This window comes from Brachyistius frenatus, unplaced genomic scaffold, assembly GCF_029030835.1.
Source record: "Brachyistius frenatus isolate BFR_SWC_R1_liver_20210118 unplaced genomic scaffold, ASM2903083v1 Contig_8, whole genome shotgun sequence".
NCBI classification, from domain to species: domain Eukaryota; kingdom Metazoa; phylum Chordata; class Actinopteri; family Embiotocidae; genus Brachyistius; species Brachyistius frenatus.
In genome coordinates, this window is record NW_027210607.1 from 5,224,584 (window position 1) to 5,238,960 (window position 14,377).

A 14,377-nucleotide genomic window follows, 5' to 3' on the forward strand; every position below is an offset into this window, starting at 1 on the left:
CCATGCAGAGGAAAACGGTGCGCCAAGATGATGCAATTAAAACACAGTCATCCTCAAAAGAGGAAAAAAAAAATTATGTTTCACATACTTCATAATTTAATTGGTTTTAAAATTTCCGTTGCATTTTGTTGCATTTCTTGACACAGAAAGTGTAAAACCCTTTTTATAATCATCACCTCGGGTGTTTTATGTGCAGCGTGAAAATGAGTGTAAAAACAAGTGGATGGAAAAAAAAAAAACCCTACGGTGGAGATACTTTTGAATTTGACTTTTAAATCAACACCCTGTAACAACGGCACAAAATGTTCAGGATAAAGGTTGAATAACAACACCGAGGCCAGGCAACACATGTATGCTCAAGCAATCAATGCAAGGTTCACAATGCATCTTAAGGTGCTAATGCTCCTGCTTAGAGAGGTGGGCTGCCATTTAAAGCACCTGAGTGGATGTGAGTCACCACAACCTCCTGTGCAGCTCAGGAGGTTTTTATCAAGCAGCAGTAGCAGTAGCATGTCTTATCGTCGGCCAGGCTGTGTGACTACGTTCAACAGCGGACAGCAAAGAATTGAAAAACAGCGATGCCCAGACTCACGACTTTGACACGGTGCTAACAAATATTGCTCAATAACAAACTGAGGCTGTCCTTCCAAATCACAATTGGCAGATTAACCCACCCACCTGTATTTTGACAGCTATAGACAGAGAGTTCAGCTCTTTATCCAGTTCTTTGAGGACAACCAGTTTTTTCAGTGTGAGACTGCAGAGCCTGTGGGAAAGAGACAAAAAAAACAACAAGACAGTGGTTGAGAAAAAGAAACAGATTGGCGGCACAACTAACACAACACAAACAGACCTTCATGACACGTTGCAGCATTTGGCAAAGACAAGCACGGCCCACAAAACAGCGCTCAATGCTGCCACATTTTATTTCATGTTGTGTGTTCTTTCTTCCTTTAACCTGCATGTGTGACAGTAATAATAAGCGACATCCAGGAATTATCAATGCCGTGAAAGTGAGTGAACAATCCAGAGGGCAACTGAGTAATCGAACCCAATTCTATTCGTCTGTGTCCCTCTTCACTGAGGACAAATCAAGGACTCGTTGTAAATGGATGATGCACAACAAAGTGCTGCTACATCAGGATTCGTAGAACAGATGCTCTGACAGGCCATCGTGCAATAAAATATCTCGAGTCAGCCCTGTTTGAGCATGCAGCAACACATTAAAATGTTGAGCACAGAGGCTTCTGTGACTCACTGCCATCTGTTTATTATCGAACGCAAAAAAAAAAAAGGAAGCAACATTCACACGTGAACCTATAAAAGTTTGATACCTTTTTTGATGGGCTGTCAATATACCAGATTTAATTATTCAAACATAATTCAGAGAGTCCCAGAAGACACCTCTCGAGTTACGTCTGAGGCGGGAAAAAACAACAAAACCCTGATCAATTCTTTTCACCAGCACAAGTTTCCCTAAAAACATTCCCTCTACAGCGAGACACTCCACTGAAAGTCAACAACTCTCAAGCCAAATTTGCTAAACTTCCTCTTGACCCACTTTTCTCACCAGTCCTGCAGCATTAAATTGTGATCAGTCTGAGCCAGAGTCAAACGGGAGGAAGAAAGAGAAAGCAAAAAAACAGCTATCCAATCATCCATTTTCCTTAACAGCCACTCTGCTATACTCGCTGGCTTCATTCAGGCACTCCCTGCTAGGCAAGTATGATTCACAAAGACTCATCAAGTTCAAGTACAAATAAAATTGTGGTGCTACAGCCAAAAACAATGGGGTGATCCGTTTAGAAATGAACACTGTGGGGGATGTCCACTGACACATATTGTGTTTTTACACTTGACTATCTTTGAAGGTCCTATATTTTACACTTTTCTGGTGTTTTATTTGCAGTCTTGATATCCATAAGAAGATACTTTTTGGGTTTTAATAACCAAAAACGATCTCATTTTAGTTTTTCATCTAATTTCTAGAGCTCCCCCAAAAACAGGCTGTTTTGGGTCTGTGGCTTTAAGGCAAATTGCGATCAATGACCCGCTCTTCTGATTGTCTGACTACTAAATGGCACATGCTCAGGCCAACCACAGGTTTCCTTCGGTCTTGTAGCAAGCTAGCTCCATGATGGAAGGACCGTTCTGTGTTTTCTTGCAGACAAAATGTTGGACAATGGGCCATGCTGGGGATTGACATATAACATGAGCGTGACTTTGTCACGTCACAAACATAAGAAAGTCTAAATGGCAAAGCTGCTGAATACGGGCTGTGAGCATTTGTCCATGGACTGAATGTTTCGACACTCTCAGTACTTATGCAGCACCTAGACCTGCTTTACAGAAAAAAAGAAAAAAGACATGGAAATTTTAATTTATGCAATAGGAGACCTTTAAATCATTATTAGGTTACTGCATTTTTAAATCTGTTGGGTCTTAAAGGACAGATTGAAAGATGGGTTTTTATGTAGACATTTATATAGTTTAAAAAAAGATTAAAAAGAGAAGATTAAAGTAAAAAGTCTGTGACAATAACAATCCTTTCACAAAGGTAATTTCCATGCTGGGATTAGTGATGCCGGTTCAATGGCAGAGATATTGGTGATATTGAAGAAATGAGCAGCTTACAACATCACAAACCAGCCAGGGCGGAAACAAGCGGTCATATGCTCCAATTAAACACAATCAATTGTTGTGACAGAGTTCCAACTTCATTTTTTTTTTTTTTTTTTGTAGGTCAATGTATTTTTGTGTCCTTTTTCCAAAGCAGTAATAGAAGAATTTGTTTGTTTTTGTTTTGTTTGTTTCACCACATGTACTTCATCAATGATATTTACAAAGAGATATAAAAAGACTTTGTTACAGTAGTAAGATGAATTTCTTTCTTCAATCTTAATGCTGTTAATGCCAAAAAAAGAAAACGACTGACTGGTCTGTTCAGATTTGTCATTAACAAAACAGCATAAAGGAATCAGAAAGGAAACTAGTTCATGAACATTACATTCTGGGGGAGGTTTATTCAAGCAGCAAAAGAAATGCATATTTAATGATGACAATATAAAATTTTCAAGAATATGAATACACCAGGAACTCTGTGTTCCCATACAGACTCTCCCTGAGGCCCACATAGGTGATGACATAATTCTACAACATCTACAGGAAGCATTTGAGCGTAATCTGCCAATCCACTTGGCTGCACGATTACCAAAGTTACCTCATGTGCGTTAGAATAACAATTGCAAATCTATTTGAGGCTGGAGTAATTAAATGTTAAAGCTTGTAAGTAGTGCATGGATCCAGTTTGCCTTATTGTGGTGATGAGTCACCAGTCAGCCACAGCTCTCTGTTCGGAGGGAGGGAGGGTGACCGAAAGAAGAGCTGATGGTTTAACAACATCTCTATCCCCATCACAACTCTCTCACATTCTCGGTAGACTCTGATTCACATGTCATTAAAAAGGTTGCAGGCGCTGGAAGGGGTCACCTAGGGTACCAGGGACTTTTTTTTTGTATTATTAGACAGAGGTGTTATCTCCACTCCTGCCTGCCACTGTGTTGTGTTGTAAATGAAACTCGTGGCCATCTGTTCTGGCACGGTGCCAGGCTGTCCCTGTGCTCTTACCTAGTGCCACCCAAACAGTGACAGATCAGGTGTTGCACAAAAGCTCTAATCGTTGTGCTGAAATAGCTAGCATGCGCGGGGTGAAGGATAATTCAACTGGTTTTAGAAAGGATTGCCAGTACGGCTATACTGTGGTTTTGTGATCACTGAAATGTATGTGTGTGTGTGTGTGTGTGTGTGTGGGGTGGGGGTGGGGGTGGGGGGGCGCTGTTATTCGCAGTGTGGTCTCCTCTCAACCCAACAGACACTGGCACACACTCAAGATCAAAATAGGGGCTTGCAGAAGCCTTTCAAAAGATGCATTAATCCTCCATTTTGGCATGTCATTCCCACATTCCCAAAGAGACCCTGGGGTGAGATCACTGCTCGCCTCTGTGCCAAACAGGACCAAAACAAAACAGTGTTATCAATCCATAGAGGAGGGCGGGTGGGCGGAGGATCTATACAGCAGTCTCCAATTCAATATTTCTGTGAACAGGGGGTGGAAAGCAAAGATAAGTGATACATGTTCTGCCTGTTTTCCAGTTGATAAGAGCCCATGGGGGAAATCCCTCCTTCAGTTTCATTGCTTGTGCTGGGTAAGCCAACACACTGCCTGCTAAGCTCTTATGATGGGGTTATCATTGGTATAGACTGAGTTTATTGATCCTCACGTGCGTGTTATGAGTCCTTTGCTGGGTTATGATCATACTGAGAGCACATAAATGAAGAGAGACATTGCAGCCTCCAAAATGACTGTAAAGTTGTATCAACACCTCTTCAAAGAGTGTTTAATTAAAAATGGAACATTTTAACCCTTTGATGGTAGAAGTCATTGCAGCGCTGTTGCATTAGTCTGCATTCATTCTAATTACAGTTTATATACTGGTCTTTGAGTGAGCTGAATAAACTTCATATCCTTGTGTATATAATTAGGACATTTTGTAAGATTCTGTAAAGCTTTTCTGCTATAATGTATTTTTTTTATTAAACCACACAAACAGGCCAATATTGGCCAGTCATATAAATCTGTAACAGCGTATAGGTTGTCCTATTGTATGGTACTATGAATGTTTTTTACACAACATTAAACAGAAAAAGATGCTTGAGAGTAATTTAGAAATTGTTCTATTTGTGTTTTTATATTTACAGTTATTGATAGTTATTCAATTCCCAGTGATGTTTACTGTTTCAGTGCGCCGATGTCATTTGGAAAGTGTATCACTAGACTGTAAAATATCCTGTTTCAATTACACATCTTTGTGTTTAATAACCACATTTTGGTTGATACACCAATTTCAGAATTTTTTGTAACTCCAAATTTTGGTATCAACATCAGCCCCAAAAATCTAGAAAATTACAATTTTGTCAATAAATCTATTGATCTTTACAAATCTAACAATGACTTGTATTTAGACTTCAAACCAAGCTGTGGATTTAACCTGTCCTCACTTCCATTACCTAAATTTTAACATTTAACACAGGGAGGGAACTATCAACACCGAGAAAAAAATTGTGTCATGTTCAGAGGCCAAGTCAACCCTAAAGCAATGTAGGAGTCCGAATTATTCCCTCCCGCAAGCAAATTACACTGAACAGCAACTATTTTTAACGATGACATTTTCTATTACCGACACATACAGCAAGCGGCAGCAGTGTAATATGTTAAAGTGAACAATTATAGACCGCTCTGATGGCCAGCGCCCAGTAGGTTTCTGAGCACTGCATAGCTAATAGGTTTAGTCTATATGGCATCACTGCCAGCAGAAAGAGTAGTGGTGCTCCATCTGAGCCCATTAGTCCATCCATGTCGCTCACTGCACCGTCACTAACTATTGACCTTTTCTGCCTCTTAAGTGAAGCAAGGCCATTAGATTACAAGGCCATTTCCCCTTTGAGCAAACTGCTTCCAGTGACATACCGATATTACTAAGGAAATCAAGACTATGGAGGTGGCAGATTCTTTCTGTTTCTGTTAAGTGAGGAAAAAGGTTCAGACAAGCAGCATCATCTACAGAGAAAAGACCATCCATTTGCATTGAAATTGATGTAGTTGAACTGACAAACACGAAGAGCTTCTCATCCATAGATACAACACAGCTAAAAGCCATAACATAATCCCTATCCTTGATTTTTCTTAACTGCTCAATATTGCCTTATTCTGGGCTAAGTGAGGCAATATAGACATGGAGGTTAATAAATGTAAAAAGACAAAGCTCTAATAACAAACTCACTAAGACTTTCAGTATACTCCTTGTGAGATAGGGGGCAGATGTGCACAGGAATAAAAAGCTGTACCTCACAGCAGAACATAATTTTCTTTAATGCTGTTCTGAGTATTGGGTTATATTGTATATCAAATAGATATATGGAAAAATGGATGGAAAAGGAACTGACAGCTTCTGTTTAACCTACTCAAATCCTGTGCTGAACAAACAAAACAACTTGTCAGGCAATACGCTCAAACAGCTGTGCTCAAATATTTGCTTTCAGATAAGAGTCCTGTGATTGTGGGTTATATGAGGGTTATATATAATCTTATCTTGGCTGCTTTATTCATTTTTGCTAGACAAAAGACAAAAATAGAGAAACTTAGAAAAATGGCAAACATGTGAAGCTTTCATATTTCAGTTTTGTGCAAGTTTATACTTTTACAACGGAAGAAGGAAACAGTCGTGATACCATGTCTAGATGAAACCTATCCCTGCCTTCCAGTGCTGGCTGAATAACTTGGCCCACCTGTATCAAAGCGATGCTGGAACATCAAGAGGAAACCAAATCAATTGCGGGAGGTGGATTAAAGGTGGACAGCAGGGTGGAAGTCAGGGACACACATATTCTGCACAGCAAATAATCCTTTTTGTTATCCCCTCTCTGACCTCAACCTCCCCCGAGTCCGGCTGGCTTTTCTTTAACACACACACACACACACACACACACACACACACACACACACACACACACACACACACACACACACACACACACACACACACACACACACACACACACACACACACACACACACACACACACACACACACACACACACACTTGGGGCCCCACACAGGTTTCTCTGGAGTCGGGTCTCAAAGAAGACTTCTGGCCAGGCACCAAGCTTCAGTCGCTCGCTGCTTTGAGTTTGGCTCTTTGGTAAAACGATATGTCTGTCTGGAGACTGCTTATATGACGGCACACACACTTTATATTACACCGGCATCAAAAGGTACTTAAAAAAAAAAAAGAATAAAAAAAAAAAAAGTAAAGGCCAAATCTGAAATCCCCCCCGTTCCTCAGTCTCAGCATCAGGTCTGATAACAGATGATGTGACTGGACGCATCTAAGGGAATAATCAATTAGATGAAGGCAGGAACATTGAGACCTCAGAGCTTTCTCTTTGGTGATTTGTCATGACAAAAACAAAAAGAGGCATTATAGGAAGGAAATCTTCACAATAACAAGTCCTTGTTGGAGGCTGTATAGGTGCTATTCAGTTCAACAATCAGCTTACAATGTTAAAAAATATGTCAAGCATAACATGAACTCACATCATCAATGAAAAGTCTTTCTACCCTGGAGTGATGTTCATTCTGTCGACATCATCTTCTTTCAAAGCCATTCGCCTGAGACGTGTTGCCATGTACACGAGAGTGCATTTGGCTTCTCTCACCATGCTATTTCTGGACATCTCTGTGATAGCAGGATCTCAAATAACCTGGTGATAGAAACCCTCTTAAGTTTAAGAGCCTACAAAGAGACAGTGGCTACAGCAGACATGTTAGAAGGTCCAAGAATCAAAAACCTCCATGTTGCGATATGGTGCTTATACGAGGTGGATGTTGTAAGACTGCCAGCTTCTTCATGTTTCACCAATGAATGTTTGGAAAGATTGAAACATCAGCAGCAGTTCTCCTGTTCCGACCATAGGCATTTATTTTTGCGTCAAATAAAAAGCATCTCTACATATAAGGGGCCATCAAAAGGTTCACTGTGAACGTGGTTCTTCATACACTACAAATGGATGCACGCAGCATTGAAAGAGAGGCCAGCGAACCCTCTGAATTTAACGATATGCTGCCTAAACAAAAACACAGTTTTGTAATTCTTTTCTCCTGGTCAGCAGTCTAGTTGATGTTTTACCAGTTCCATGCCCTCGGATCACTGCACCGCAATTGTCAGAGGCACAAAGCAGGGGGAAGTGGTGGATGGAGGATGAGTTGATGTAATGCTGAATGAAAAAGAGACTGTCTGTGTTTGGTATGTAATGGTGGCGGGGGCAGGGGGCTACCGAGCCAGAAAAAAACAAAACAGACTTCAAGTAATGCTTTTAGTGCTTTCAGCATACTATTTCTCATGTTCTTCGCTTGAGATATGAATGCAGACAAATCCTTTTAATAAAGCATGCCGGAGCATAATGCTCAGCATGAAAATTCTTACGGAAGCTGTGTATGGCTTTATGACTGACAAAAAGAAATTCTCTGCAGTCAGGGCCCTTGGTGAGGAAAGCCACTGTGCTTTGTTTTTTTTAATAACACTATTATTTGTTCATGTTAAGTTGCATAATTTAGCCCAAATAAAGAGTACAATAGTCTAAAAGTTACTTCTTCTGAATATTTCATTCACTTACAGCAAAAACAAGGGCAAGTCTATTCATGGTGAGAACTACTAGCCTGTGGAGTTATTGAAATTTGCTCAGGCAGCAAAACATTCAGGTTTCCTGTCTTTTTTATACTGTATTTCATTCAGAGGTTTTCAATTTAATCACAAACAAAGAGAAAATGCACAAAGCAAAGCTGCACATTCTAGAATCCATATCATACAACCTCTAATGTTCCTTAATCGAGTGATTACATTTTCTTTTAGACAACTATGGGAAAGCAGAGGACACTGCAAAGCACTATAACTAGTAGGGGAACATAGCAGGAGTCAGGAGAATAATAGTAGGTAATTTGGAAGTAGCTACAGTCATTTTTGAATCCAATCTATATAAGGAGAGATGAGGACTAATCCAAAACACTGAATGGATCAGTTTTTAACAAGTTCACACAGTAGGATGTGTCATTAGAGCTTAGCCTGCACTTAGGCTTGCATGCAAAAGCTATTTTAGCCCCCAAATATCTAGTTCTGTGTGCCAGATGGCCATATGCTGGTTGGGCTTTAATTCCCTGAATGAAAATCTTCTCATGGTCACAGTGAAAGAGCAGGAAAGAGTCTGTTACCAGGGTGAACAAAGAGAACAAGAGGGAACTATGAATTTGGCAAAACCCGACTTCTGTGACTGTTTGTGGTTTATGTGTGAGATAAAAACCTGAAGGTTAAAACCAGCAAAATAAGACCTTTGGATAAGAAAGTAGAAGGTTACTTTCTTACTAGGATGCAATGTGAAGAGCCAAAGAGGTTTAGAAGCTACAGTCATGGAGGCGTGTTGTGGGTCTGTTCAGACTTTTTGATGGCGAGTGTCAGAGGTCAGCATTGAGACTGAAATAACACATTTATCCATTCATATTCTATAGTTGTAACAATGAAGGTTTCACATTAGACATTGATTCTTATAATGTCAAGCAACAGATGGTGTGCACTCAATCAAAGGGCAATACTAAATATTTTGTAATGAGATGGCTGCTAAAGTGGACAAAGCTAAACATAGCCCTTACAATGTTATGCAGACATGGGGTTAAATTAAGTAAAAAAATAATCAAACAGCTAATGGGAATAACTCAAACTGATCCTGTTGCACCATCTGCAGGGTGGGAGGTATTTCTTATTGGAAAGTGTCTAATTTCTCCACTCTCCATCTGTATGCACAGTTTGTTCCAACAGCCACATTTTGGCCAAGTTACAGCTAAATGCACAACTTCCTCAGCAATCTTGTATACCTTTGGATTGTTAGAGGAAACACCAGCATCAGAGAAGTCCCACACAGATACAAGCAACACAGTTTAAAACAAGATGATCAATTTAAGTACTTGTTATAATTCAGTTATCAGAGGATCAATTGTCTCTCAAGCTGCTGCCTGCCTCGGCCAGGATGCGCTTGTAAAAGAGATTTTTAATTTCCATGAGATGTTTCCTGGTTAAATAAAGGTTAAACATAACAGAAAAATAAAAACTGTCTCTCGTTTTAAACCTAAGGGGGTAAAGACAATAAACTGTAATGGAAATGTTGTCGAACAGGAAAAATATTTTTACAAGACTTAAAACAAAAAGAAGGTTAAATTGAAATTGTACTTAAGCCATGAAACATCCCACATCCACATTCAACACATAGTTTGTGATATTGCTGAGGTGGATTTTTGCTTTGTTGGGCCAGCTGGTGCCTGAGCTGTGATGGGGAGTTTTGGAACAACGGAGAGGCAGGACAGGTGTCATCACACAGGTATGACACCACCCTGAGAGACATGTGATAGGGGAGGAGATAAACTGGCTTTTTCTGAGAATGCAAGAGAAGAAAACTGAATAGCTCACAACCATCATAATGCTCTGTAATATGGTCTATTTGAACTCTGTGGTCATGAAGCTTCCCAGAGCCGTGGTAAATACTGGCTGTTGCCGGGATTACCAGCACATTTTATTTAATTCTACACAGGACTACACAGCATTACAGCTCAGTGCCAGATTTTATTTCCACTTGGTGATGTAAGCCAGTGCTTTCCCTCCAATACTTATTTCATAAATGATTTATATCTGTGAAGTGTGAATCAGAGGTTTGACCAGTTGCTCTTGTTGTGTGGGTGGTTTGGTAGACTTCTCTCTGATAATGAAGGGTAGAAAGCTGCATAAAGTTGAAGAAGTCTCTTATTGATAAATGTGGTGGCAGAGGGAAAAGTCCTTGTCTGAGGTAGAGCACAAAATGCTAAGCTCGCTGTTCAATGACAACAGGAAATGCAAGAAGGGTAAACCTGTCCCTGGATTTGATCATCAAGCCGCACACACAGAGAAAGATATTCTCCCAGTTCTACAGCACTGAGCCAAATTAACAGACTAAGTAGCCTTAAACCTCAGATATACGTAAACCCAACTCAGTGACAAGATTTGAGTCAGCAAACAAAAGCCCTCTATTCATAGTTCACTTCTTTAAACAAAAGGCTTTCAGATGCACGAGCTCCCGCTGAGGCCTGTGAGACTGCTTTCGCTTTTTATTCAACTCTTCAGCCTCTTTAATAACTATTAAAAATACATCCCCATGTTGCATTCACACCTCAGTGATCTGACAGTAATTTACGGGAACTCAGTGCATGGCTGTCATCCTTTGTTGTCGTTTCTGCGGCGGTAAACAGCTCTTTTGTCTCTGCCCCGACAAGAGACTGATGAGGTCAGCGGGCCCGTGTTTGTAGTGGATACCCAAGACATGATCGCACCAGACGTGGCATGTTTACAGGCAATATCAGAACCACAAGAAGGTACCTTGACCAGATCAGCAGCAGCACATCAAAACAACATTAACAAGACAGATAATATCTCCCCAGAATACTTCAAAGTATGAAATTATCGGTTTAGCCTGTAGAACATCCTCCTTATAATGGTAGGTCTTCAAATTCCTGCCTGCTGTATTCGACGACTTGACAATGAGTCGACAGTAACCAGTCCAACAGATACAAGTGAATCCTGTGAGTGTTACGGCCTCTGACAAACGTTTTGACTGAGCTTTGAAATCCTATCAAGGTGGATGGCCTGCCTGACAGGAATGTTCTTTTGCCTGGAGTGTGCTGGTCGGATCAAAAGCTCAAGAGCAAAGCCTCGTTTAAAACAATCTCTCTGTCTGGCCTGCTGACCAAGAAAATCAAAACAACTGCAAAGAAGACAATTATTGAAGAAATTTGGTGTATAGCATTTATTTAAAGGCTAGGCACACTATGCTATATTAAATCATAATGCATAACGATAATTATTCTCAGTTCTGCGCTGAATAACTGATCAAGAAATATTTGGAAAACAGCATGAATAAATTAAAATGTCGAAGTATGTCGGCGTATTTATAGCTTGCAGAGCTTATGTAAGCCTTTTCAAAAAAAAAAAAAAAAATCACTGAAGATGATTAATGTTAAAAAGCCATGGTGAATGGGCTCGATTGTGCAGGGATGAAGACGCAATGAAAGGCACGGCGAAGAAAGCCTGCCAGACTCCTGCACTGACCCCTGGGAGCTTTGACACATCTCAACATCTGTAGCTGCTGGCAAGTCAGGACAGACCCAATCCCAGTTTGCATACAATACTACAAATGTTAAGCTCCTGGTTCAGTTTAATGCTTTATAATCCACCACCGTTGGGATATGAGACAATGTTAAGACAGCTTCAATATGAATATGAAGTGAAATCAATATATAAGGCTCTTGGTTAAAATCTAGTTAAAATGTACTGTATACTTAATCCTATTTCTACTGAAGTGGCTGTGAATCTGAGCAAAACTAGGTGTTGTCTTTTAAATCTTTAAACATGGCTGACATTTCATCAAAAAGATCAATTCAGGGTTACTATACATATTTCATACGGACATATGGTGCCTCTGTTGAGCAATAGAAAGGATTAAGTCTGCCCTTTACCTCTTTTAATGTCTTCTCTCAGTGATCAGAGATTTTGGAAGCATCTCTAAACAGGAAATGTTTCTCTAAATGTTTTACTGATGTATCTAATGTTAAAGTGGTGAGTGCACATGATTATGAAGGAAAATATTGCCTTAGGAAGCAAGGTTGTGTGTTGACACTTGCTAATGATGCTTGATGGACTTTGGCTGACAAAGAGGCCTTCCAAAAACCACTCAAAACTATTTTCTGCAATGTCAACAACACTTCAGAAAGAAAAATGGTAGTATCACTGTGAACTGGGAATTTGTGCGATCAATATACGTACAATGGTCAGCATCAGCAAATATGGTATGTTGTTTTATTTCTGGAAGTGCGAAAATAAAGTGACCAAACTCCCTGGAAGGAGATAATTAACAAACAAGTAGGGCATTGCTATCATGTCTAACAGTGCTGATAAAACCACTGCTGCATGTAATTGTACTGTTTTGGCACTATTTCTTGAGATAAACAATTGCAGCCCAAAAGTGCTCACTGACTACTCCTCCCAGTTCACCCCTCCGGGCTTACTACGTCCAAATGACTAATGGACTGAATGTTTGCAGCTTCTCCAGAGATTTTCTTCTCTGTATCCATGCAGTAGTAATTTTAATATGAGTAATGCCAAGATGAGGGAAACTGGCGAAGTGAAGCTCATTAGTGTGACATTGTATGCAACCAAATAAAAAGTGCACTTAAACAATAAAAAATAAAAAAAATAACAACTGTGTAAAAGGGCTATTGAGATGGACAGCTTTCATCTGAAAAGAAACACCAAGGCTGAAATCAGCCGCGACACGATTCCTTATTCAGGACAGTTGGGGAGGAAGATCATTTCTAAGTTTCTATGAATAATTGATACGGTCTGTGCGATGCAGAAGAGAGAAGTTCAAACAGCCGTTTCCGTTGTTTAATGTTAAGAAGCAGCCTGACACTGAATTATCTAAGGTTCTCTTGTGAAATGCTTTGTAGCGTGGCTGGACGAAACACATTTAAAGCAGTGAAATGAGCTGCAGTCCTTGCAAAAGATTTCTGAGGCTGGATTTCTTATTTAACATGGTACCGTTATACCACTGGCCAAATCGGTTCAATACTATCTACTATCAAGAAATGCCTTGTCATTCGCAATCAAATTTTGATACCTACCATAACTTCTGCAATGTTTAAGCAGGAGTAGATCTCATTAGTGTCAGTGAGCCACAGCATTTACCATATGTGGCACGCTCACGTAGAGATTACTTGCTTTCAACTTAGGTAAGTGAATTTTTGCATTAGAAAACCTTATTTTACTCATTTTAAACCCATTTTTAGTCACATATCTGTTGTTGTGTGCTGCAGTTAACCCACGGCCGGCAAAGCCAGCATCTACCGATAGCATAGGTAAATAGTAGCATCTGGTGATAATTTGCATGTGAGGCGTTAAAACTGTAGCTACAGAAAATATACTTGCACCTTTAAACTGCACAAAAACTAAAGAATTGTACTGTAATGTGTAAAATAGCTCTTTTTTTCTTAAAATGGACTTTATGAAAATGCAGTCGAAAAAAAGGATCATTTGGGGGATTGGTGTCAAAGTAAAATAATTTTTGAACAATTCCCAGCCTTACAATTGGAATTCATTTTAGACTGAAAGGGGAACTAATTTGTTTTATACACAGAAGATGAGAAAGCAATTTAGCAAAGACACACGGACACAAAGGCCTCCAGACAGTTCAGGCTCCTTAATCTGTGATTAGACGAGTGGGCAGGGCATCCAGCTCAATGCTATTTGAGAGTTGACACTCTAGGGACTGTTATGTCCTCCAGCAGAAAGCAAAAGGCAAAGATGTTGAGGCGTTTCTGGGAATATTTATTTATTAATTTTGTATTTAAGTGAGCAGACTGTGCTAGAATGTACAGGAACCCTGACTGCCAGTGATAATGCGTCATGTTCTCAAATGGTCTGTCATGTGCTCTCATTCATCCACGTCACAAGTGTTTTGTGTGTGAAATAATGGTCTCTGTGTTGCTGCTGGCCCATAGATCTCAGGAAATGCCTGAATGGGAGAGGTGGGAAAATAAGTGGAGGAAGAACACGAGAGAAAATACGAGTTGAGAGACATTGTCCCCGATGTGCTTATTTTGACAGGATCCTCCCTGTATCAGAGGACAGTTTCCTCGCCTCACTTGCTGGCTCAGGAAGTTGGATCTCTTCACTAGCTAAGACCCCAGTA

General features: G+C 40.0%; 1 protein-coding gene across 2 annotated transcripts in view; it reads right to left on the reverse strand.

Moving 5' to 3' along the window:
• The window catches only part of LOC138616053 (phosphofurin acidic cluster sorting protein 2), a 51,337-nt gene that overhangs the window by 30,074 nt on the left and 6,886 nt on the right, over window positions 1–14,377 (reverse strand). For both annotated transcript variants that reach the window (XM_069690067.1, XM_069690066.1), the window contains exon 2: window positions 679–766. In XM_069690067.1, coding sequence (XP_069546168.1) covers window positions 679–766 — 88 coding nt within the window. The remainder of the gene's footprint in view (window positions 1–678; window positions 767–14,377) is intronic.